This window comes from Lipophrys pholis (genome assembly GCF_963383615.2).
Source record: "Lipophrys pholis genome assembly, chromosome: 7".
In the NCBI taxonomy this organism is placed as follows: domain Eukaryota; kingdom Metazoa; phylum Chordata; class Actinopteri; order Blenniiformes; family Blenniidae; genus Lipophrys; species Lipophrys pholis.
In genome coordinates, this window is record NC_137638.1 from 12,465,419 (window position 1) to 12,492,333 (window position 26,915).

Here is a 26,915-nt window from a genome sequence, read left to right on the forward strand (position 1 = left end):
TTAAACTTATTATGAACTTATCATGATGGCAGCTCAGTGGAGTCGTGGTAAGCACTCTGACCTCATAGTGAGAAGGTTCTATGTTTGTGTCCAGGTTAGGCCTTTCTGTGAGGTATTTTCAAGTTCTCCCTATATGTATACGGTTTCTTTGCGCATTCTGTTTTCCTCCCATATTCCCAAAACATGCTTTTTATTGTCATTCTTAAAATCGATTTCAATCAATAATGCTTCTTAATTGCCCCAAGTGTGAATGGAATTGCATGTCCAGTGTGTAACCTGCCTTTTGTCCATTGTCTGATGGGCTCAGCTAACACACCCTGTGATCCTGACTAGGATAAAGCACTGTAGAAGATGGATGGGTGGGTAAAAATGTAATGATACAACCCTAGTTTCTGGGGGGAAAAAAAACAACAACTTGTGTTGTCAGAAAATAAAAACATCTCACAACTACAGTTGTTAGGTTAAGTGGCAATAGAACAGGGCGAGCACTTTCCTCGTACATCAAAAAGTTCTAGGTTTTATTTGGGGCCATTTTGTGTGGAGGTGACTCCTGTGACTGCAAGGGTTTTTTTCAGCTTCTTCAACATGCCTCTTTTTTAATTGCTGATTCCAGTTGTCCCATATGTGTGGAAATGTGTGTGTGTGTGTGTGTGTGTGTGTGTGTGTGTGTGTGTGTGTGTGTGTGTGTGTGTGTGTGTGTGTGTGTGTGTGTGTGTGTGTGTGTGTGTGTGTGTGTGTGTGTGTGTGTGTGTGTGTGTGTGTGTGTGTGTGTGTGTGTGTGTGTGTGTGTGTGTAAAACCTGCAGTTTGTACTGTGTGTGCTGGGGCCGTCTCTAGCTAACCATGATCCTGATACAGATGAATGATAGAAAGAGGTGAGTAACATGATTTGGTATGAAAAGCTTCCAAGAGAGCATTTCCTGAAATAGTTCATAACAAATCTTTTAGCATAGGTTTAAGAAGAATGTTCATATATTACATATTCAATACATAATACCTTTATAACAATCAGAATACATGGAGAAATGTCAGTACTGTATTTTGTAGAAGACCAAAGTAAAATTTTGGTTCCAATGATTTCTAATGCAGCAATACAAAGACACATTTGTGCAATGGAAGCAGCTGCTCTGATGTTTGCTTTTGGTCCACGCTAATTGAACGTGTACCGGGGTGACTGTCTATACATATTCTTATTTGTCCAAATAAGAGTCATCTTAATGTAGTGTGAATCAAGTCAGCTGGACTTGGTCATACTGTATGTCTTTGAATATGTTTCTGCTCTTGTGCAAGTGTCTTCATCAGTTCGTGCTGGGTATGTCATGGGCTGAAGAAGGAGGTTTATAGTTGTCAGATGGATCAAAAGTTGAACCAGCAATAAAGAAGAGTAAACAAGTTGAATCAAAGTAGTGATCAAATTAAAAGTCAAACAAGACATTCGTTCTGTGAAGGCATCATAAATGATCAACGTTTAGGAATTATGTGCTGCTCAACCTATAATTTTACGGTGGATGTTGAGCTCAGACGGAAAAATCCCAAATTACATCCTGCACCTGTTACAACATGTTTTCTCAGACAAACTCTTGTGTGCTAAACTGGCCTTATCATCTCATTAATGTAACATGACATTTATTCCAGAGGAGAATGAAGGAGGTGTGATACATGCCAAGATTACATAAATAACACAACACAGAAAAAAAATCCTAAATGTCTATTTGCCTAACCTTCATCTTCTATATTGCTTTATCTGATTCAGGGTAGCAGTGTGGTCGTGCAGGTAGATCTCACCCAGGCTTCCAAGAGGACTAGATCAATGAGAACCACTGATCTAGTGCACTTTATGGTTACCCAAGTCCTGGTACGAAGGAGAGAATAAAATGAATGTGATCTTGAAAATTGTGAGTCAGATTGTGACAGCATAGTCCAAATGTGCCATGGGTGCTTATAAGAATACCCAGGATAATAGAATATAATATGCTAGATCCAATAAATATGTAAATATAGGTTTTTGTAGCCTTGCAGACCAGATGCAGGGAAATATGCACTTAAAAGTGAGACAAGAAAGAAATAAAAAAGCTACAGCAGTTACATTGAATTCTTCATACACGCACTGAGTTTTCTTTTTTCAGCCTCTTCAGAGATAATTGGAATAAGTTTGATAAGCCCTGTAATGATTTCTTGGTTTGCATCAACACACACAGCAGTGTTTAGTGTGTGTTTGTGTCTGTGTGCGCCGGCTCACGTGGATGCCTTTAAACGGCCATTGAAGATTCATGGACTTCCTGAAAGTAGTGCCACGCTGTCGGTGTAATCATTAAAACTATTGCCAATCTATGTGTATCCGATGAGATCCTTGTTCAGATATGACCGTATTATTTTGATTAACACACGGGGTGTTGTCAGCTGACCACGGCATCGTTGTGTATGAATAACGAGTTAGATGTTGTGAGCCGTCACGCCTTTCATATATCCCTCCGCGATTTTTTTTGTCCCCTTTCAGACTGTTTTGGTCTTTTCGCTGTTAGCAACGGAAAGAGCCCGAGATAGCGCCAAACCCCTATTTTGGGATCATAGAACCAATTTGTTAGGATCATACAACAATTTGACAAGAGGCATAGCCCCATATGTTCAATTCGGACGAGTTATCGGAGGGTGTTGTCTTTTTTAAATGTCATTTACCCCCCCCTGTTTTAATAGGAATTGTACACATTGCTCAGCCGAGCCACCGCTAGCCCGCTAGCCGCTGTAGCCTAGCATCCAGCTCGCAGAGGCACGTTGACGTCTCGCTCCGCTGGCCGGCCACATCGCAGCAAGCGCTCAGCATTAGCGAGCTGTCACACGACCGCACAGCGTCTCGTCGGCAGGACATTACGGTGCGGAAAGTGGTCTGTTTAAGACGCCGTCTTTTATGGGATCACAATGTCAATGAAGGCCGGTGGAAATCGCAGCAAGCCTGGGGGTGGCGGCGCAGCTGGTGCAGCCGCCTCCGGTGCCGGAGGAAGCGGTGGGGGAAGACAGAATCTGGGCAGGTCGGTGGATTTTTTTTTTTTAATTTTTTTTTTTTGGGGGGGTAAAAACGTTTAACCCAGTCGACACGGCGGCGAGCGGTGACACGAGTCCGGTTAAAATACTAGGATGCAGTCCCCTTCCGAACGTGGTAGTTGTGAGAGATGACATTCCTGATAAGTTGTGCAGAGCTAATGTGTGTGTGTGTGAGAGCGTTCCGCGGGCCTTGCGATGTCTTGGTCAGCCACTGGAACGGTGTGCGGTTTTAGCTAGCGAGGCCTGCTCGCTCCAATTGTGTTGCAACTTCGACGTCACGTTACTCAGTCCTGCACGCTGAATAAAACCCGAACACCTGGCTTCTGATTGTGCATAGCGGCACGTTTGGGCGTGCGAACCTCTTTTCTCACGTGTGCGTAGCATCTCGGCTTGCCGAGCGGCCCGATGTCAGTTTGATATCAGTTTACTATCGGCTCGGAGTCTATTTAGCTCGGCATTAATTAGCCGTTTGACAGCCCATGCCTGCGCCTCGGTGTTCTCGGTCCTGCTAACGGGACACGGCCCGGGTGGGGTTGGGGGCGGGGAGGGTGCATCTCGCGGTAATAAAACAACTGCGTTTGTTTTCATTTGGCAGTGATGTCGCTTTTATTGTAGGATACCGCAACATTGCTGCATCTGTGTGTGTGTGTGTGTGTGTGTGTGTGTGTGTGTGTGTGTGTGTGTGTGTGTGTGTGTGTGTGTGTGTGTGTGTGTGTGTGTGTGTGTGTGTGTGATCGGGGCTGAAGGAGAAGAGGAATCATGGGCTTTCAACCTTGACGTTGCTGCTCGTGAGGAATAGTGTCCTTGAAGCATGACTTTTCTGCACATGTCGCCCTCACACAAAGCTAACACTCACACTGCCGGTGCAGGAGCTGCATGCATATTGTCATATTTTCCTCGGATTGTGACGATCTGGCCCCGTTTCGCCGGTCACTAGGACAGAACGCCCCGTTCACTGCGTAGGTTTCAGCTATCAGGGCCAAGCGGAGATCCTCGTGGATTCAGACTCCACTTCGCCCGGTTCATGCTACCCCAGCGCGGTTTCACTCGCACATGATACTGGATCTGTGTGGAAGTGTATGTTACCGATCATATTGCTGAATTCCTCCGAGGAATACAGTGCATTCAAGTGATTCAAGTGTGAATGCTTGGCCATGTGCCAGCTGCTGAGCAAGGTGCATTTTAGGACATGATGGGGGGAAAAAATGTAGGCTACTGACTACTGCATGAACATCACACCAGTTACATGTACCGAAATCTGCAGGGGGAAAATCCAACGTTTTCATTTATATGCAAATATGTGATGAGACGAGCTTCGATTGTATTGCTTGTGTTTGCAGTGATTTCATTGATTCCCTTTTGCAACAGTCATCCCGTGCCACTAAATATGTATGATTTATGTTTCTTACACAGAGAGCAGTTTTGACACAGTGTGGTGACGATGAGGATGATCTGATCGTGAATTCTATAACAATATCGTCATCATCTTTTTCTCTTTCAGGGGAAGACACAGTGGTAAAGGTCCTGCTGCCGTAAGTCACCTGTTAACGGTCTAAAAGCAGTGTAGAATAGCTTTTTGTGCTACAGAGGCGTGTATAATCCTATTTAGATTATATTAAAATCAATATAAGATGCTCTATGAAAACTCTCAAAATAGATTAAAAAAACAAAGCCAGTCATTTAGTTTTGAAGGAAATTGTTCAAATTAGGTCATTTGTGAATCTCGGTAGCATAAATGAACAGTTTGACCTATTTGCTTCAGTAAAAGATCTACTCTACCCAGTTAGTGCCCCTGATTGATGTATTAATCTTAAAAATATGAAAAAGAAAAGAAAAATGTACACGTACATCTATATTTAGGTTGCTATTTTGCATAGACATTTTTATTGTAGTTCATAATACTAGATAGTGAAGGAAATTTTGTGAATTTATCTTAATAGAATTTAGGGCTGCTAGATATTGGTTGAACATGCAATATTGCACAATTTGATTATTTTGTCCCAATAATTGTGATATAAAACACTAAAATATATATTATTGCAGTTTCATAAGCAGAAAGTCCTTGACTTTACTGTTTTTAGTGTTTTTTGTGCTTCTGATTTCTGACCTGTGGTAACCTCAGAAAAAGCATGCAATCTTTCAGTCAAATATGTATTTTCTTATCAACGGAGGTCTAGTAGGTGTCACAAGGGTGTATATTGTGTAATGTGTCATTCCCAGTTTTTAACTCCCGAGTAAGAGTTTTTTTTTTCTTTTTCTCCTCCTTTAGGTCCTTTTCAATGGCGTATATGCAAATATGAGGATGGTCCATGTGTTGACTTCAGTGGTGGTACGTTCAGTGTACATCCTCTCTTCGGTCTTGTTTCATGTGTTCCTATGAAAGTGATCGTTCTGTTCAAACAACAATGACAAACTTCATGAGAAGAAACAGCCATGTGAATCATGCATACTGTAAACTGATTAATATCAGCATTATTTACTGCAGCCTGTCTTTCACCACATGCTGCTTCTTCACAATGTCTACACTGCAATAAACAAAGCCTGCTTGTGGAGACAGCTGGTTGCATAAACGCAGCAGAAATTGATCAATCATTTGTCTGCTTCACAGCAGATTGCTTTCTGGACTTTTTTTTTGTTTTTGAATGTGTAAATCGACAGTGGGACTTTATTGAGCGAGTGAGTGTACAATGAATAACGGCAGATCTTTTCTTTTGTAGGGGACCAAGTGCGAGCTGAAAGTGAAAAATGGGACGGTCTATGAAGGCGTATTTAAGACATATGGTCCAGAGGTAAGGATCGTACACGGTGCAATGTTCTTTCTCGGTGCTAATATGCAGCTGAATCCGTTACTGCCTCGGTTGCTGGAGAAGTGATTGAGCTTAACTGTGATTGCGCTTTGCCAGCAGTTAGCAGCAGCTTCACCCTTGAGGTGGTTTAAAGAAAGATCACCCTTTCTGTCTCTTCCTTTTTTGGCGGAGAGGAATGTGGCCCTTCATCTTCCCTTTTAGGCTGAAGTATTCGCCAATCTTTCTTTGTGTGGAGGGAACATACCTTGTTGAGATGAACAGCTTCACCTGAGCGATGGCACAGATTACTGTCCAGTTCATTTATTGGGAGTTCACTTCCTGACGGGGTGCCAGTGTCATTCATTACCTCGTCTTTTCACACCACAATATTGATGAATCTGACATTTCCTAGCTCCTTTTAAAAAGTATGCGTGACTGAATTATGAACTAGAACGGGCACTCAGTAGAGCGCATACCTTCCCCAACGCCACATTGGTTTGCGGAACTGAGTTAGCATTGCTATCATGTTAGCTGTTATCTCATATTTATGATAACTGGCCTGTCGGAGAGCAAAACATCACCGTGCAAAACACTGAGCGAGGGCTCACGGATAAATCGCTACCCGAGTCAACGCGCTCACAACGGTGAGTCTGGATACTTGTCGGACCAGGATTTTAGCTGCACGGGCGGAGTTAGCATAGTAGCTTCCTTGCTGCAGCCCTGACTGATGGCGGACTGCGGAGTCCCAGTGTGTCCACAACGGAGTAAATATCTTGTCTCTCCGGGAGCTGTTTGATCCCAAGATTTAACTGATTAGTTCTTGGATGACGGCAAATTATCCCTGAAGATTTTATGCAATCCGGGTCCATAGTTTTTGCGAAAAGTTGGTAAAATACATACAAACCAATATATGCACGAGGACAAAAACATAACCTTCGCCCCAATGTTTGTTGGCAAAAGGTAAATAATGCTGGCAGGATACCAAAACAAAATTGAATTCGGTGTGCTTGCACAGGCAAACGCCACTTTGTTTTGGGACCAAAACAAAGAAGCACATTTGGCTTTTATTACCACAGGCTGGCTCAGCAACTTGAACCGTCAAACATGCTGAAATGTTCGCTTGTCAGTGTATTTACTGCCCCTCTGTACACAGCCTTTTTGTCAACAGCGTCAGCTTGTGTTGCAGGGCCTGTGATTTCATTTTTCCTCTTCAGTATTACAGTCGGTAACAGTACAACTACCCGATTTGGACTTCTTGTTAGCTCCCTCAGGCTCTCAGAAGCGCCTCCACATGGTGATGATGCCAGTAAATAAAAAAGTGATCAATACCTTTCATTGATTTCCTTCAGATCAGGTTTCGACAAGCGAGTTGATGCAAGGCCAAAATTACTAGACGAATTCCAATTAAACTAATCAGGTGGTTTAATTGATTACATTTGCTCCTTTGGTTGCACTCAAATTTAGTTAGAAACAAATAATATTTTTTTGAATAATAAGCAAATGCCGATGAGAGTGGACGCAAAGGCATAAAAGCTAATTTTGTCAGACTGGATTGTTTTTGATTGAGAGGTCAGATAGTCTCCTTCACACTAAGTCAGATAGTTTGTGTTTATGTGCACAGAAAATAAGTAATCAATCAGTGGAACGTAATGCTTCGCTCCAGAAAGTTTGTGACTTGCAGGCAAGGACTCGTATCCAGCTTAACCTAATAAAACTCCACTATTAAAAATGAGTTTGACATCTAAAGTGAGCAAGTCTCTTTTTTGAAACTGCTACACCCAAAAAGAAAAGGGGAAAAAAAGAGGACGCGATGAATATCCAACGCTTCATGTTTGTTGAGTTTTGGTAATGTTTTATAGTAACATATTCCCTTGCGTGGACTTTTTGGGCTCCTCCATCACTGTTTTTCCTCACTGCAGTGTATTAAGCATCAGGTGGAGACATTACATCACACCAATGTGTGCAAAGCTCCCACAGTGGGAAGGATCTGATGAACAGTTTTACATGGATTCTGATGAGTCTGGATCAGATTGAAATTATCATGGGATCATAGGAGGTAGCGTGACCTCTTAACGCTCCGATCAGAGTCCATGTAAACCACATTACCTCATTGTGCTATTAAATCTAACAACCCAAACCAAATTGCAAATTTTAATAAGATGATTTTTAGTTTTGAAAACCTGCACATATCTCAAGGTCTTTTATTTTAACTGAACTGTATGAAATCAGACATTGAACTGAACGTTCCTAAAACATTTCTTTGTGTTTTTTTTCCCCCAATTAATGGCCGCAATTATGGTTGATTTTGTTCATCCTGTCAGGGTCGAGTTCAGGATGGAATGATGTGGGCATGTTTCTCTCCTGCAGAAAAGTGGAAAATCATAGCTTTCTGTTCCAATTCAAGGTTTCTGTTGAATGTCGGATTTTTTTTCTTTAATGGGTTCCACACTCCTTCATCCCGCAGTGCGACCTAGTGTTGGATGCAGCCCACCGAAAGAGCCCCGAGCCGAGCACAGGTCCCAGAAAAGAAGATATTGTAGAAAGCATCATTTTCAAGGCCTCCGACGTGGTGGTGGTGACCTTCAAAGATGTGGACCTGAATTTTGCCCGAAAAGGTACTGACTGCATTTGTGGAGGCACAACTGCACACAGAGAGATGAACTGCATGTGTTATTTTGTACATTCTAAAAACGGAGCCCATACCAAGTGTGACTAGGTGTGTTGGTCGCTCTGTATTCGCCGCAGTCAGACAAAACTAAACAGATGCCAGAATGAATGTCCATCAATGCATACACACAATGTATTGATCTTTCTCAGTCTGTATTCACTCCCTTGATGTCACAGAGGCTTCGCCATGAATTAAATCTTGTGTGTCTGCTCTGAGTGGCCAGTCATTGAAGACTAATTTGATCTATTGATTGGTCGAAGGTTGCCGTGGCACACCAAGGACACTCGATAAAACGTGAGAGAGTCTGCTCTCATGTAATTCGTCTTGAGCCATATATTTCCCCTTTGATTGATAATGGACTGTATGAGAGAGTTTTATTCTCTGAAAATGAACAAGTGTCAGGGTTTGATCACAAGTCAAAGACGTGGCACTAAACTGATGCCACCTCTGGAAATAAATCACTGCGTCACTGCTTGAATTGACTGGAAATCTATGGTTTGCAGGAGAGAGAAAAAAATCAAGCATCTAAAGCACTAATATTAATCCGCTTGCTTATCCAAACCCTTTAATAAGCGGATAATTATTGTAAATGCATGGCAGTCATAGTGCACTGGAACAAATAGTTATTATGCTTTATTATAGATACTGCTGATACGTTTAATCTCTGCCTTTAATCATATTTGGCACACTTTATCGATGCAATTATCTTAACAAAGAAGATTGAAAAAATGTACTTGGAGTACATAAAGTTATAGTGCTAATGTCCCTTTTCAAACATACACTCAATGTTTTGCAAATCATGCGTCATATAGTAGCGCAGTCATCTGTTACAAAAATAAAGCAGGAAATGTTTCAAATTGTGGACATATTGATGCTAGAAATGACTTGTGTGCGGTCTTGGTCACTTGATGCTGTTATACACATTTTATTAAAGCTCATTAACAGTTTGGTGTTCACATTTTTAAATGTCCAAGTGTTATGATCAACGTTAACCAAGAGTTCAGTTGCTCACGTATATTTCTGTGAGGTGTGCCATGTTTTTTTCCAGAATTAATAAATGAAAGTGGATGTGGAGAGTCTGTCCGACAAAGGTGAAGTAAATCTGTGAAAGAGCTCTCACCCTGTGAAAAAGAACATTGCATTTCCCTGTAAAAGTGGCAACCTGTTGATCCTCATCATCAGAATGTTGGGGGGGGGGGGTCAGCTGTTGGTTTTGTTTATTTTTCGTCACTCTGTCTGTCTGGCTGTCTCCTGACTCTCTGTCATCTGTGTCTCTCCTTTCCAATGGTCTAGTCTCTTCTGACACAGGTAATATATGGCTGTTTTCTTCTCTTGTTCCCTCTCTGTATGCACCTGTCTACAATTTGATGAGACTACCTGGAAAAAATCAAACTCGAGCTCATAACAGTGGTGAAAATTTGGGCACGATCTGCTACCACTTACTGATGCATTCCTTTTCATAATTTGATGGTAGACTTTGAGCACTGCTGCTGTCATACCAACTAAAACGAACAACCCTGCTGATCAGTCTTGCTTCATCTCTTTACCTGAATCTTTTGATGTTGCTTTCCATGGAACAATAGCCACTTCACACACACAGTACAGTTGAGCTTTTTCTTTAAAGGCCGACAATGAATCATGAAAATGTGGAGAATGTCGTCGAAATATACTGCCAGTATGGTCTGATGTCATAAACCAAGACTTTATTTCTTCAAGACAAATAACTTTAGTTTTGATTTTGACATTAAATAGTTCAAAATTTGAATACAATGAAAAGGTTTCACGTGGTATAATAGAGTGAAACTTGTATATGACGTAGATTTATCACACAATCTGAAATAGTTCCAGCTCGATTTGTTTGTATTTCTAATTGTACCTTAAATTAAGGACAGCGTCTTTAAATGTTGGATTATTTAGTCATATCAGATGTTTCATTTTAACCAAAGGTGACAATCATCACAAATTACATTTTTAATAAAGCTTGATGTTTTATAGTGTATATGGTATGAACATAGCCCTAACTATGAAAACAATTGGCTTATCATTTTGAGATGTATAATTTTACAAGATGTTGTACCTGTTCGTCTTGATATTAACCATACTTGGACTAAAAAGCTCAATTTCTCCTCATTATTGTTTAATATGAGGAGTTTGATTCCATTGAAAGCAACTGATTGCAACCTGCCACGCACTAGCATTTTCCTTTCCGAGCTTCGTATTAAAACAAAGTGAGGATGTTTAATCTACTCTGGCCGTGATGTTCCTTGAGGCCATACAATTGACTGCAGCCTCAGTGCATGTTTGTTTCCCCCTCACTTTTCCCCACATTTAATTTGTAAATATTCCTTATTTGATGTAAATTCACCCGATGGACGGTGTGCACAAAGCATGCCAACAACCTTGAGAAACAGGAGCCGGGCCTGGTGGTCCGTCTGTACGACAGCGTCTGATCTGGATGTGAGACAGAAATGTGTAAATAGCCTTTGTATTGTGAGGAAGGCTGCGTTATGTAACTCTAGGTGGCCGGTATGCTCTTCACATACTCCATTGGTGTTAAGTGCGAGCAGACTTGGGCTAACGTGAGAAAAGGATTTCTTCTCAGGGGTGATTTTAAGGGACATCTATGAATTAGTCCAAAATTTAGTAAGTTTACATCATTTTGGTGAATTTTCTGACAGAATAAACTGTCAAGTTGAGCTTTATATATATTCTTGAATTCTGCCCATCAATGTGGTGACTAACCGATGGATGGTACTTAAATAAAATTTCTGACAAACATTGGCAATTTGGAATTTCCTCTTGATTTAATAAGTGCTTTATATTACAAGAGGAAATGGTGATTGAGGCCTAGTTATTCCCCTTTTTCTTCTCTGGATTGCACTCTCAGGCTTTTTCGTATGGTCAGAACAATTTATTCTGCTTAGGTTTACCAAGGCCAGCTCAAGCAAATAGCTTGAATCTTTGAAAAGATTTAGCTTTTCCAGTTCAGTTGGACCCATGTCTGGATGTGAGTGGGTGTGCCTGATAAAACCACCAAAAACCTTCGTGCAGACCTTTGCTGCGAAAGCTTGGGGCAGAGGTTGTTGAGGCATGTGTGCTTCCCTGTGGAACGAGTGAGAGTGCAGCAACGTAACCGTATACTGTGTGTGCGTGTGTGTGTGTGTGTGTGTGTGTGGCAGTATGCCGTTTATGTAACGTATAATATATATTTATTTTGTCTATTTCTCAGACAACTTCACAGATGCAGCAGTGACCGGCAGGATCAATGGCGAGCATAAAGAAAAAGATTTAGAGCCCTGGGATGGAGGAGAGACTCGTAACTCTGACAGCCTGGAGTCTCTGGATACAGATGTGGTGAGAGAAAAAAACCAACACGATGATGCTGTATTGATTGGACTCTGTACAGGACTTGAGGAGAATTAATTTCATAGGCACTGTAATCCAATTGATCGAAGCTCTGTTTCTCCCTGTGTTGCTTGTGTTTCTTCACATCAGTCAAATGGATGGGATCCCAATGACATGTTCAAGTACAATGAGGAAAAGTATGGAGTCTTGTCTACATATGACAGCAGCCTGTCCACATATACGTAAGCTTCTCTGTTTGATCCACATGTATTTATATCTGGCCTTTTCATTTTTAGTATTAAAAAGCACTATATAATATATATTTTAATGCATTTGTAGGTTTAACCTACCGTAATTTCCAGACTATAAGCCACTACGTTTTCCACACGCTTTGAACCATGTGGCTTGTAAAATGACGCAGCTAATTTATGAACAGTGAAATTCCTGCCCTGTTACAACGTGGACACCTACGACTTATAGTCACGTGTGGCCTATATATGTACTTTTCTTTGTTTTGTTTTTTTCTTTTTAAGTTTTGCGGGTGCACCTTCTATTCAGGTGCGCTCAATAGTCGGGGAAAATACAGTATGTCGTTTGATTCGTTCAGTGTTGACTTAGTGTACCGTCACGTGAAAACAGAACGTGTGTTTCCCAGGGTCCCACTAGAGCGGGACAACTCCGAAGAGTTTCTGAAGAGGGAGGCGCGCGCCGCCCAGCTGGCGGAGGAGATTGAGGCAAGTGCCACATATAAGGCTCGCGTGGCCCTGGAGAACGACGAGCGCACTGAGGAGGAAAAATACACTGCTGTGGTGCGAGGGGAAAGGGAGACCCACACACTTAGTAGGTAGGACCACACTCCTCACTTCTGCTTGGGAAAAGTGTTTATTTCATTTGCCTGTGAGCAAGTTAGTGCACACATTGCAATTAAGTAAGTATGGACTTTGTTTGCGGCCAGAATTTTCAGACCTCCTTAATTTCCTTTGTTGGTATTTGACTCCTTCAAAACCTTTTAAAATGTTTCAAAACTATAATGCAACACCTCTACTGCTGTTGATTTTTGAGATGATTGTTACTGACGGTTACTGTTACTGACAGCTTTGAGAAATGAGATTTAAACCTGTGTGGAAGCCAAAGTAGTTCCACTAATGTCGCTAAGGGGGCTTTTTCCACCGGAAAGAACCAGGTGCTCGTTCGGAGCCAGGGCCAGACTTGGCACCAGTTCTGTGTCTTTCCGCCGCCAAAGACCCGGCCTATCAGCTAAGCTGGCCCCACATCGTTGCCGGAGCCGTGGCTCTCGAGGTGCAGAGCTCCGGCTCTCCCCTGTCAGCTGCGTCGGACATATAATTTAGAAGCAGTTTTCCAGTGTCGTTTTTTTTCACTCTTTTCACGGTAACATCATTGTAACTAACTTCACTTCCAGGTCTTGTATCGCGTTGTGACCGCAGGCTGAGGTCTGCATGAGGCTGCGTTGCTCTGCTATGAGACGCTCCAATATTATTTTCTAACCCACAGAACTTTATAATGAAGTGATACTTTTGGTTCATCGGCAACTACAAAACAAACTACTATAAATAAAAGCCTGGGATTTTATTTTGCCATAAAATGAGCCCTTTAATGGCACTTAATGTGAAAGAGAACTTTAATCAGTGTTTGTTTACGTAGGTTGCCATTGGAAACGCCTGTAGAGCTGCATTCTATCATTCTACACCTCCATTCCTTCTGATGTTGAAGCGTTTGATTCAGACACTTCCAGAAATGAAGTGAAAGGAGCAGAAATTCACAATGTAATGCCCCAATGTTGAAAAATAAGCCCCAAGCTCATTCCCGCGTAGTTTTTTTCTTTCTTTCTCTCTATGACCACTCTGGGGCTCCGGACTAAAGCAAGACTGACGTGAAAAAACACCAATAGAGCAACGAGGAGACTGAATGTTTTCTGGCTCTTTGGTCGACATCCGAGGTTCAGGTCAAACTAGATGGAGCGACCCGGACCAATCCGATGAATACAGTCCGTCTCCATTGGTGAAATCAGTGACATACAACGTTTTGGAGTGACCCAATGACGTAGCTCTCACTTGGCTTCGTCAACGGTGGAAAAACAACCGGTTCTTTGGTGGTGCTCATTTAGAACTGGCACCGGCCCTGAACAAGCACCTGGTTCTTTTTGGTGGAAAAGTTCTATAAGTCAACTATTGGTGGTCCCAGAATAAATTCTTCTACGTACTTTCATTAAATTAATTTTTTGCCAATTACACATCTTTAATTAAGTGTAATTGAGTATAGAATGATTTCTTGTTGTTTCATATATTTTACTGAACAATTTATTTGTTGTGTGTGCGTGCAGAGAGAACAAATACATTCCTCCAGGTCAGAGGAACAGGGATGCAATGTCTTGGGGTCCCGGGAGGCAGAATTCGCCTCGTCTGGGTCAGAGCTCCGGTGGACCCTCGACTCCTCGTCCCGGACCTCACGACTACAGTCCCAGCTCCGGGGCCGACCAGCGGGTAGTGAATGGAGGTATGTGAAAGACGTCACTCGCACATTTATTTGGTGCTGCGCACTGCACTCTGCAGACAAACCGCTGGCACTACTGCCATTGATTTGTTTGTTGTCGTTTTCCTTTGAGCAGTTATAGTCGGTAAAATCATTATTATCCCCGTTTCCCATTTGTTCTCATTTTTATTCCTCTTTTTCTGTCCCTTTCTGCTACGACACCCCCCCCCACACACACACATGCACGCACACACACATACACACCCTACCCCCCCGACATTAACTCATTTTTGTCGTCGTTTGTCATCCTTGATCATTTGTCCTTGCCTCTTTTAGGTTCATCCCATTGGCCCTCACCCTGTCCGTCTCCTTCCTCCCGCCCCCCCTCTCGTTACCAGTCTGGCCCCTCCTCCCTGCCACCTCGGGCGACCACGCCCACCAGGCCGCCCTCCAGACCCCCCTCTCGACCTTCCAGGCCTTCCTCTCACTCATCTCACCCCTCTTATATCTCTCCTTCATCCTCCTTTTCCCACCACGGGCCCTCGTCGCCAGCCTCCACTCTGCCCAAACGCATGTCTTCAGAAGGTACCCACATCACTGTGGAGTAGACCTGGGCAAAGGCATGAGTGGAAAGTGGAGGCAGATTTAAAAAGTGGCTTGAAACATTTGCCCAGGTCTTGTGTGGGACAACACAAGTGGGTGAAATCGCTTATTCAGACTGATCGAGGGTCAGATTTGCAATTTTCATGAAGTAAAAAAAGTGAGACAATTCAGCTGTGCAAATGAAATCTGATTCTTTGTCAGTGTGTGAAGCAGTTTCACCTCGGCATGTGGGTGTGCCACAGTGTGTCTGTGTGCTGTGCTTTCTGATTTCTATGACTTATTGCATCAAAACAACAGAGACAAACATTCAAAGAAAGATGAGCACACAACAATTATTACGTTTAGGATAAGATACTTTTGATATAAACCAACTTTATTAGTTAGTTCTCACACTATTTAACTGTCACTTTTGACATAGATATTGCCACTTTAACAATATGTTGATTAATACCTGTTTTCATCCAGATCAGTTAGACTATCAGAGCTTCTTTTAAGAGTCTGGGTCAAAAGAAACCAGGTGTTTAATGATAGTTGATCTAGTTCCAACAGTCCAGGACTGTTACAAAGAATCCGTGTGTAGTTTAAAGTCCAGTGGAAAAAGTCTCTGTCTCCTTCATAGAACCTAGGTCTTGTTTTAATAATCCAGGTGTCCTTTAAAGAGTCCAGCTCTAGATTAAAGAACCCATATGTTATTTTAAGAAGCAAAGTTCTTTAAAGAGTCTACTTGTGGTTTAACAAGTATTTATCTTTTTGTTAATACGAAACTAGGACCACCTAAGAAAGCCTGGATCTTGATTTTATTTCATGTGAAAGAAATTTCTTTGAAATGGTGGGATTTATTGACGGCTGATCAGATGTTGAAAATGGGTTGAATCTGATTATCAAAAAAGGTTTCCGTAACTGTCCCAAATTTGATTAAAATGCATAAAACCTTTTGTTATTTTTATTTGGTTAGAGTGTTGGAGGAAAGAAAATAGCAGCTGGCGTTGTAATGTTTGGCTTTTTGAGGCGTTTTTACAGTGAAAGGACAGATGGTTATTTTCATAGCTGGCTGTTCACTACATAAAGTGAGAGCTTGATTACAGATTCCCACCTCTATTCTCCCATTTCTCTTTGTTGTGATTTTCAAAGTGTGGTGTTTGATGACCTAAGGATCTTCTGCAGTTCCCTACACTAACATGCATGTCACCAAGTAACAGCACTGTAAGATGTGATACTGAATCACTGCATCGGGTCGTAATCATCACTGAGGTTTGGGGTTTCAGAGGTTTTGGTGTGACAGAATAACTTTGGTGGCGGCTCAGGAAACTCTTGAGTGTTTATAGAGTTCCGTCTCTTGTCTCTCTCTCTTCATCCGCAGGTCCGCCCAGGATGTCTCCAAAATCCCAGCGGACCCCTCGTGCTCACAGGGCGCCACCCTGCCGGACGAGTGGCGTGCCCCCAGGTGTGGACCTAATTTCCCACAATGCCCCTGGAGATCTCCCAGTGAATCCACCAACCAGGAGTAGCTCCTCTGGAGGGACATGGTCTTCAGTGGTTAGTGGAGGTAGGGAGTATACCCCGCTGTATTTCATGGTTTAAAGCACTTTTATCAACCTTTTGCAGCTAAATCAGAAGGAAACCTGATCACCAACATCCTTTCTTGTTCCTCCCCAAGCTCACAGACCTCGCTCCCCCCGGCAGAACAGTGTGGGCGGAGCCTCCCCCGGCTCCTCCTCTGTCCCTTCACCCCAGACTCCTGTGGAAACTGTGGCCACACCGACTTCAGCTTCCTCTCCTACAGCTGCTAGTCCCACCCCAAACACGGTCGTCACTCTATCAGGAGATGGTACGTCTGAATGAAATCCATGCTGAGACCGAGAACAAGGGATGTAATGTGTGCTATGTGTCTCTTCTATTTTAGCACCTATAAATCTAATGGTGATGCTTTTTTTTTTCCCCCTGTAAAGCTAAAGATTGTCGTGTCCAGGAGACGAGACAAACATCCCCCTCTGCAAATAAAGAGAACATCAAGCCTGTGGACAACTCGCCTAGTATTTCTAGACCAGTCTGTAAAGGTATTTGTCTCAAACTGCTCAGCGCAGTAAACTTATATTCTTAGATTTTCAGATCCTTGTTGCTTTCAAGAGTCTCAGCATTTCCTTCTCTTCCTACAGGACCTTCTTCAATGGCACCAGACCACAGAAAACAAATTGATAATTTAAAGAAATTTAGTGTAGATTTTAGAGTAAGTTTCCTATTTTTTTCGGATGACAAATGCTAATTATCTCACATAACTAGACGGAGCTTGCCAGTTTGTCCTTTAAACTCTTGTCTTCGTTGTTCCACTTTTCAGTTGCAGTCTAGTTCAAATCCAGACCCTGCTTTCGACCCGATGATGACCAAGGCTGCCAGAGATCCAGCGGAGAAGCCCAAAGACCTCCCCCTGGACAAAGCGTCCATAGTGGGGCGGGAGGGCGCCGACGATGGTGTTGTGGCAATCACTGCTGGCGCTCCTGGAAGTGCTTCTACTCCTTCCACCGCTGCAACAAACACCAGTAAGCCCGGCAGCCCTGCTGCACTGTCTCCATCTCCCTCAGCCCCGGACCAGAAGAGAGCGGGGCTGGACGTGACCTCACAGGGGGTTCAGACGACGGCCACATCCACATTCGGTGGACCCAAGCACGAGGAGAAGGAGGAGAAAAAGGAGGCAGTGCAAGAGTGAGTGAAAGAGAGGGCCTGCACAGCGTTAATGCATGATGACCCGTCATGAAGAGAAAGCACAGCAAAGGTTGACCTGATCTTTAGAAAGACATTTATTTTTTGTTATATACCTGATGTTTCTTTTTGCACCACTCAATTTCGAAAATGTAGTTTTTTTTATTGGCCAAGACAAGTTGAATCATTGTATGCTAGTAATTTAAATGTTGACGTCATCACTGTTTGCTCTTCTGCAGTCAAGTTAGAAAATCGACCCTGAACCCAAACGCCAACGAGTTCAAGCCCAGGTTTAACACACAGGTCAGTCCACCTCTCCGCCTGCCAAACTACAGACAAACCACAAGTGGCGGTCACTGATTTAACTCGGGCTGCGCCCGTCTCTGCATTCCATATCCATCAGCCGAAACCAGCCAACACCCCGACTCCTCCCCGGCCTCAGGGCCAACCCAGCCCCTCCATCGTTGTGCAGCAGCCTCAGCCCGTCTACGGCCAAACCGTGTGCTTTCCCCAGATGTATCCGCTCACTCCCGTCAGCCCCGGGGTGCAGGTAAGATCACCACCAGCGTGCTGGAGAAGGGCGTTCCTGTTCATACCAGACGACGTCCTGGTAATTCACTCTGAATTCCAAGCAATCATCAGTTCTCTCCATCTTGGTTCGCTCTCATCTTTGAGTGTTTGTGCTCATCATCTCCTTCAGCCTTTCTTTACTTCTATTCTTGAAGAGTAACCTTCACGATTAGTTTCTTTCATCACTTCAATATCTAAACATCACGTTCTTTTTTCTTTTGTCATCCTTCAGAATTTTTTTAATTTTTTAATGGATTCATAATGTTTCGGTTCATATTTGTAATGACAAGCTGAAGTAATAAAGTTAGTCGTGTATGAAATGTATCTAGATTCATGTTGACATATATATTTTTTTTAACACTCATTGAAAAGTTTAAGTGTATTGTTGAACACCGTCGCTGCTTTTTTTTTTAACTCATAAATCAGTATTTTGTCCTGTGTTGCTTTAAGAAAAACTTGGTGATCCAACATCAGACACGTTCGAGCGATAACAACTAAAGAGTGGTTCTTTTTCCCTTGTCTCCCCCTCCTCCTCCTCTCTCTCTCTCTCGCTCCATTAGAAAAGCATAATATGGAAGGTTTGTGGATTTTTCTCAGATTTCTACTTGTTAAGCCCTTTTTGTTCTGTTGTTTCTTTGAAAGCCCAAACAGTACTGAGATGTTCTGCTTGCTTGTTCAATTAATGCCATCAGATGTTGGTTTGCCAACTTCTCATTGCAATTCATTTGAAACCGTCGCCACAGATGGACTTCATCTTATTTCTATTGGCTTCATCTGTTTTAGCAGAGAAATGGCTGGAAGCTAATAGGAGCTTCTCTTTTGATTTTGTTTTTCCTGCAGTGCTGTTTCGTAATAGAAATGCATGTGAAGTGGTTACGACAGGGACGGGCAGTTTGGTTCAAAATCCTAAATATAAAAACACCTTTTGTTTTTGCACAATGGCAGGCAGACATAGATTGCATGTGGCCCCAGAAGTTCAGAGTTAACGCCCACAATGATTGTTAGGTGAGAGTTTAGCTGCCAGAACAGCTTAATGCTGCATAATTGCTGTGCAGCCCGATGGATAATAACGACGCCCTGAAGATTAATTCGTCCCGTTTTTAGTGGTGGGCCTTTCATTCATGTACGAAGGATGATGCTTACGTTCACCAGGAAAACTGGGTATAAAAATGTTTTGTTTTCCTTCCTTCATCTTCCACCCTCATTCCTCATCTCCTTTTCTTCCATCAGTCTCCTGCTATGTACCAGGTTCAGATGCCACACATGACGGTCAGCCAGTCCAAACCCTACAGACCAGGTAAAGGTGAGAATAACCACCATTTCATTCTTCTGCTACGTTCATTTTCCTTCACTGGGACTTCTCCCAGTGGGTTGAATGGCGTTTTATGACATAAACACAAGCCTGAGGGCCATTTTCAGCTCATGCCCCTCCTACTTCTGTTGGAACGGGTATTGTTTTTATTAGTCCCCCCCCCCCCCCCCCCTCAATTGAAACAACAGTGTCCTGTGCAGTTAAAAGGATGCTTTTTTCTTTTCTCAAATTTTTATATTAATTAACCTTTATTTAGTGCATTAGTTCACTGTAAAAGATTTTAAAAACACAAACACTGATTGAAGTTTGATCTTTGATCCATTAGAAGAAGAAGAAGAAGAAGAAAAAAAGAACGGAGATGATTCCAAGAAACCAACTCGCTCATTTTGGTTTCTATTTGGAGGTTTTATTTTGTTGGTTATGAAGAAAATATGAGCATAAGTGTTGTCATGTGTTTGGTCAGAAGAGTTGACCAAATGGTTCTAATTCATTTAAATCTTTTGATATAGGACTGAGAGAAGCAGAACACATTAAAAAAAAAAGGGGGGGGGGGGGTCTGTTTTTCTGTTTTGTTTTGTTTGTTTTTTTTATACCACTCTAAATGGCCTCCAGCACAGCTTTGGTTTGGCCCCCTACTGTAGGTTTTACCAAACCTCAGAGGTTTTCGAAAACAGCCTTGTAAGTGTTTGAATTCACTCAGATTGCCCAACATGTTTCATTTCGGTTTCCCCATTCACTGCGCCGATTATGAAAAGTTGTCTTTTCCCTCAACAGCTGTCCCTTTGGAAAAGAAAAAGGCTCTTTAAATGGATTAATGAAACCTTCTGCTGTGCAATAATTGCTCAGAATAGTCCTAATGACAGCGCTGAATAAAGAAGACAAATTCATTTATTTTCTGAAGCGAATGTATAGGTGCCTGAACAAATACAACAATAACAACTCTTATGCACGCTAACGAGGTTTATATTGTGTTTTAAGTGTCTGATTTAAGGAACTGTTCATTTCACTGACCAGAACATGATCTTGTAATTGGTATCTCCAGTACCCAACATGCCCCAGCAGAGGTCAGACCAGCACCACCCACCAGGCACACCCACCATGATGCACCCAGCCACGGCAGCGGGACCCCCGATCGTAGCACCCAGCCCCGCCTACTCCGCGCAGTACTTCACCTGCAGCCCGCAGCAGTTCACCAGTCAGCCGCTCGTCCAGCAGATGCCACACTACCAGTCGCAGGTGAGGTTTGGTCCCAGCGTCGAAAAAAATCTAAAAAGTTCATTTCTCAGTTAGAGAAACTTCCATATCTTTTACATTTATTACAGAAACGTTTCAATCCTTTTTAGATTCGTTCTTGTATACAATTGTCGTTGTAAATGTATAAAATCAAAGATAAAGTGTCTGAAAATATCCAACAATTTCATGAAATTGGATCGTTTTCCTATTTTTCTAACCAGAGACTACAATTATCAAAAGTAATATTTCAAAATGCTCTAAGAAGTTATTGGATTATATGGAATTTAACGTTTATTCTTTAAATACCCATTATGTAGGATTTGAGGTATCAGCAGAAAATGGCGCCGCCTACTGCACAGATCCCCTGAAATGTTTATTTCCAGTCAGGATTTGAACCATTTTCAGATGTGATCCTATAGCAGATGCCCTTCTCTTTATTTCTTTCTGTCCTTCATATAACGTTCACATAATCTCATGTGCTGATGAATTCACACCCTTCAACTGCACATCAAAACTGATGAACAAAACGATAAACGCTGACTGCTGCAGTTTCAATATTTCATGGTCTCGTTCTGTTTGTGATGTCTTGCCTGCACATCGGCCGAATGCTGGGATCTGAGCAATACATGCGACTCGAGTTCTGAGCCTCACAATATGAGAGGAGCCTCGGTTTCACATCCTCTTAAATGTTCCACTTTGCAGCCACAGAAGGTTTTTCTTTCAGCTCCGGGCTGCGAGCGAACGTCTCATTAACACATGCGATGACACCCGCGCGGATGCCGTCACTCACACGGCTCATGTCTGCCCTTGTGCGTCTTCCAGGCGCAGCATGTGTTCAGCCCTGTGATGCAGGGTAGCGCCAGGATGATGGCGCCGCCGACGCACGGACAGCCCAGCCTCGTCTCGTCCTCCACTACGCAGTACCAGGAGCAGACACACACCATGTATGGTACGTAGCCCCCGCGGAAGTGCTGCTCGTGCTACGCGTGCCGCTTTAATGAAGTCCATTGTTCTAAAGAGGATCTCTTGTGTCGTAGTGTCTCCAGGGCCGATGCCTCAGCAGTATCCCCACCCCAGTGCCACCCTGCACCCTCACCCACAGCACCCTCAGCCGTCTGCCACACCTACAGGCCAAGGCCAGCAGGGTGGCCCCCCGCAGCATGGAGGGCCTCAGAGCCACCCGGCCGCCAGCCCGGTGCAGCACCAACAGCACCAACAGGCAGCAGCGGGTGAGTATCTCCATGACGAACGAGACCCGCTTCACTTCCTGTTCTCCTCACGAGATGGTCGCCGGCATCATGGATTCATGTCTGTATTTGCTTTGTACGCTGTAGCGGCGGCGGCGGCCCAGGCCCTCCATCTGGCCAACCAGCCGCCTCAGCAGCAGATGTACTCAGCCTTGGCCCCCACACCACCCTCGATGACCCCGGGGCCAAACCCCCAGTCTCCCCAGGCGTCATTCCCCTCCGCCCAGCAGACCGTCTACATCCACCCACAGCAAGTGCAGCACGGCTACAACCCCAACCACATGGCCCACGTGCAGCAGGTGGGTGACGCACCAAGAATATCATCTCATTCAGGGAGTGGCGCAATCCCATAATCCTTTGTACTGTCATGTTTGGATTAGAATATTCTAGCTTCGGCTTGAAAATGACATACGGTTAATTCAGTTTGTTATTATTTATTATTATTATATTATTATCTCCTAGAACTGCTGTTGTTGATATACGCAGCGTCATTGCAGCCGGCTGTTAGTCATGTTAAATTCTTACGTTCCTCACAGTGGTCAGTCGTCCTTCCCTAGTTTACGTGTTATGATTTGAATCAGAATCGCCCTTTCATTTTATTAGCTATTGTCTTTATGACCGTATTTGGTCTTTTCCCATTGTCAGATTTTAACGGCAATCAGAAAAATGCAGGGTGAGTTACTAAGTATGTGATTCTCTAAATACGATCAAAACTTTAATTGGCAGGCTAGATTATTTCAATTTAGAAATCCCATGTTGTGAAGTTGCAAATGTCAGTTGGTTTAGTTCATCAGCAGATGATCCCACCTCTAAACAACCACATATTTCAGTCGCTATTTCATTTAAAGGAATATTTCTGCAAGCGGCACTTTATTGACCTATTTACAGAGTTGAATAATGGATCGACTGTAGCTTTGTACTGAACCCACAAGAAGGAAATGTTCATGTTGCAACACTTTCCAGAGAGCATCAAGGCTCATTCCTTCGAATGTGGACACAATCCTTCAAACAGGAAAGTAGTTGGTTGAGAAAACACGTCAAGAGGACGTTTGGTTACAGGGACTGTGCTCGGCTTTAGCATCAAGGTCTCGAATAAAGTAAACAGGAGACTGTATTGGCCCCTCTTCATTTACAAGCACTCAAAGATGCAGTCAGTCACTTCAAACAGAGATTATTATTAATCACGTGTCTGATTATTCTGTACTTTTCCTTCTGGTTTGTTAAGGTCAGGAAGTTTCCAAGAAGCTCCAATACGTACTTACCAAGTGTGAGGAGGAGAATCTGTTCAGGGTTTCCGACATGTTTAGCCATCTTCAGCTTTCAGTGTTGTCTCCACCTTATGGCTTCTCCACACGGGTCGAATGTTCTGTGTTCTTCTTTGGCGTTGGTGCGCAGCGGAAGCCGTCAGTAACGCTCGTCTGTCTCATCTTCCCCGCAGACCCCTCGGTGTCTTTCTCACTTTCTGTCACACTCTTGTGTCGTCGTCACACTCAACACAACATTTGCTCTCCACTTTCAGGCCCATATGCAGTCCGGCATCGTGCAGTCTCACCACCCGGGGACCACCCACCCACCGATGATGCTCATGGCCACGCAGGGTCCTCCAGGCGGTCCGCAGCCACCCATGCCCCAGACCGCCCTCAACCCCATCCCCGTCTCCTCCACCACACATTTCTCCTACCTGGCACATCCGCAAGGTGTGTTTACCAGAAAACCCAGCGTAGCTTCGCTCTTGTTGATGCAGAAAACGATCCGAGTGGACGGAGCCGGCGTACTTTAATGGAGAAGCTCACTCATTTAATAATCGCTTGGGTGGTGTTCACACCTCGTCCGTACCAAAGTGGCGTCGGTGGTAAAAAAAAAAAAAAGAAAAAAGAAAGTACAATAGAAACGATGTAAAGAAAGTAAATGCTGAAAAAAAAAAATGCAACTTTCACAGCGGCGTTCACTTCATTCCCAATAAATGGCCAGGATACAGAGCTGCTGAGGTTCTCGTGTCCTGTTTGATCCTTCATCATATGAGCATTAGTACAGTCCGATTTATAACCTCATAGCAGTGGTGACTGTGCATCCCCCAAATGCTTCCTGGGCAGTGTGTACAAAGTAGTGACGAGGGAATCGACAACCTTCTCTCGCGTGTCTCTAGTTTTTAACTTCCAAGGCAAGAAAGGAATCGGTAGGTTTGCAAAGGGACTTCAAACAGCAGCAGAGTTGGCGTCAACACACTTTATAAAAAACAAAATAAAACGTTAAGGTTCCATATTTACCTCAAACCTCCCTGGCTGTGTCCAAACAAGTGTTTGACACTTATCTATTTGTTTTCCGAGTCTGTCCATCTTCACATGCGTCTTACCATTGTGTGTCGCAGACGGTCATTTCCTTCCTTGTGTCTCCTCCCTGCAGTGCAACCTCACCATCAACAGCAGCTGTAGGTAGAGGGCGCCAGCGAGCCGAGGGACCCCCCCCTCCCCTGCTCCTCCAACCAGAGCCCTCGCAACCAGGCCATGATGAGAAAGGGAGCCCTCCCTCTCCTCTTTTCCTCATCCCCCACCAGATATGTTTCACATCAGCTTTTTTTTTTATTTTTTTTTTTTTAAACCCCCTCCCCTCCTCCCCTACCCCCCTCCACCCCCTCCACCCCTCCCAGATTAGGCAATAAAAGAATGTTAACAGGTTGATGCAGTGACAGGTGTTAACGAGCTAGTGAGTTTTAACAAACGACTGCTCCGGAACGGCCCAGTACACACACACACACACACACACACACACACACTACACATGCGCACACACTACACACACACACACACCCTTCCAAGAGTCCCAAATTGCAACTTACGTCAGCTTGCCAAGTAAGCAGTGAAAGCGAGAATGAGAGTAACTAATCAGTGAGAGTGAAGACGAAGGAAATTGAACTGGAACTTGAAATATGTCTGCACCTTGTTCTAAAAAGAAAGAAGCTTCCTACTTTTAAAACAGTATTAATCCTACTGTTTGTTGCTGCTGCTATGTTCCGCGTTTGTTTCCAGACTACATGACAGGTCTCTAACCAAACTAAAAAAAAAAAAAAACCAACATTAAAATAAGGAAACACGACAAGAAACTCCCCGTGAAGTGAACTGGTTTTGGCAGCCAAGAGAGGAGACCGGAGAAGCGTTATTTATGGAAAAATTCTAATGGCTAAGGTGATCGGATCCCACTTCTCACCTGACCCTTATGTAACTTTTAAGTTAAAACTTTTACTTTGTAGATAATATAAATAATTTAAAAAATGAGCAAAAAAATTTAAAAACAATAAAAAAGTTTTAAAAACTGAATTCTGTGTTTGCGTCTTCTTCTTCCAACACGGAACACGAGACACTTATTAGACTTAAACTACTGTGGCTTTATGCTAAATTTCATGTTCCTCTCATTATTGTGAAAGGTGCGCCGGTCAAGAAAAGAGGTTTGGTGAAATGGTGACCATCAGGAGAATGTTTCTGGTTATTCTTTGGACAGCTAAAGTGACAAGTCGACTAAAACGGTCTTACTGTTTTTTCTTGTGTCTCTACTTTCTGCCTTGCGCTGCATATCTGACCGTTTTTCCGGTTCCCATACAGAGACTGAAGCATCACTTCACACAAAGTCAATATTTGGTTAGGTTTATTTAAAAAAAAAAAAAAAAAAAAGTCAAATATACAGTTGATATATATTTCATATAATTTAGATGCTTATAACTGAAAGAGATGCAAACACAATGACAGGTCTGAGAAGCTGTTGCGTGAGTGTTTTCTCTGGCGGGCTGATGGCGGGTGGGGGGTGGGGGTGTTGAACTGGAATGTTTACAGTGCTAAGTTAAAACAAACAGGATGAACAGTATTGAGAAGACATTACACTCAACTGGACATTTTCAAATGAAACGTGGGGGGGGAGGGGGGTACAAGCTGCTGGGGGTGGTTAGGGGTTAGGGTTTAAGACACCTGAGGGATGCAGGGATTTTCTTCAGCTCGACTATCGGCGAGTGTAAAGCAACAGAAACGTGGCGCAGCCCTAGTTTGTTTTTTTCGTTCTTCAAATCGCCAAGGTTTTTCCGGGGACTTTGGCTTTCGTCGGATTTTCTTTTCCGGCCGGGAGCAATTTCACACGGTGAAGTTCTCCACCTGAGCCTGTCGTCGCTCGTGGACTGAAAAGATGTGGTGCACTGGGCATCTCTCGGATATTGCACGAAACAGTCACACCCTGAGCTTCAGTGGGGGAAAAAACTAAATGAAAAAGGGGGAGGGGGGGGGCAAAGGCACAGTTCTACTCCTGAGAAGAGGCAAAATCAACAGAGAAGAGTTGAGATTCAAACTTGTTACCGTTGCTTTCCTGAAATGAAATGGAGAGGAGGTGATTGGGGGGGGGGGGGGGTTTGGACTCGGCCACATAGAGGCAGGAAGACCAACCGTACTTTTGCCAAAGACATCCTTGTTTTTGTCCCCCTTTGAAAGACGTCATTCTGGATCCTGACGGCGAGGCACTGAGAGGACGACACAACCATTGTACAGATGTTCCTTTGGGGGTAAATCAGTGACTGCATGAGGTCACGTTTGAGCTGCGTTAATGCATTTCTCTCATTTAAAAACAACCCCCCCGCCCCCCCCAAATAAAATAAAAGTCCAACGATTCAGAGAACAAGGCGAGAGACAGAAGCCGGTCTGAACCATCAGACGCTCGCATTCACTTGCAGGTAAATCGAAAAGAAATCCTCCGCTAAAGTTAGTGTTCAAGCAAAGTTAGAAGTTACGAAGACACTTTCTCTCAAAAGGCTGTTAATGGAAACGAAGCTTTAAAAAAAAAAATCAAACGGTCTGCTGCTTTAGGAACGTCCCAGGGTGTCTGGACGGCGACGTCGGGTTCACACGTGGCCGCGTGAGGTAAGTTGAGGCTCCCAGTCGGGAGGAGACCCCG

At 43.5% G+C, this 26,915-nt stretch overlaps 1 protein-coding gene across 8 annotated transcripts; it reads left to right on the plus strand.

The window, feature by feature from the left end:
• Positions 1 to 2,494: 2,494 nt before the first annotated feature.
• atxn2 (ataxin 2) lies at positions 2,495 to 25,077 on the plus strand. Of its 8 annotated transcripts, none has more exons than XM_080467889.1 (24): positions 2,541 to 3,025; positions 4,540 to 4,570; positions 5,308 to 5,367; positions 5,756 to 5,827; positions 8,289 to 8,454; positions 11,722 to 11,846; positions 11,988 to 12,079; positions 12,493 to 12,681; positions 14,179 to 14,351; positions 14,664 to 14,912; positions 16,291 to 16,476; positions 16,588 to 16,758; positions 16,880 to 16,987; positions 17,087 to 17,157; positions 17,266 to 17,630; positions 17,867 to 17,930; positions 18,031 to 18,177; positions 19,428 to 19,500; positions 20,552 to 20,745; positions 21,565 to 21,691; positions 21,780 to 21,971; positions 22,077 to 22,288; positions 23,509 to 23,686; positions 24,393 to 25,077. In XM_080467889.1, exons 1-24 carry the CDS (start codon positions 2,916 to 2,918, stop codon positions 24,419 to 24,421), a joined length of 3,384 nt encoding a protein of 1,127 aa, XP_080324015.1. In that variant the 5' UTR covers positions 2,541 to 2,915; the 3' UTR covers positions 24,422 to 25,077. The 8 variants fall into 8 exon arrangements, with proteins under 8 accessions (XP_080324013.1, XP_080324017.1, XP_080324015.1 ...); XM_080467886.1 differs by adding an exon at positions 9,786 to 9,800 and having other exon boundaries at positions 8,289 to 8,439; positions 21,780 to 22,288; positions 24,393 to 24,554; XM_080467887.1 differs by having other exon boundaries at positions 2,495 to 3,025; positions 8,289 to 8,439; positions 21,780 to 22,288; positions 24,393 to 24,554.
• The last annotated feature ends 1,838 nt before the right edge of the window (positions 25,078 to 26,915 follow it).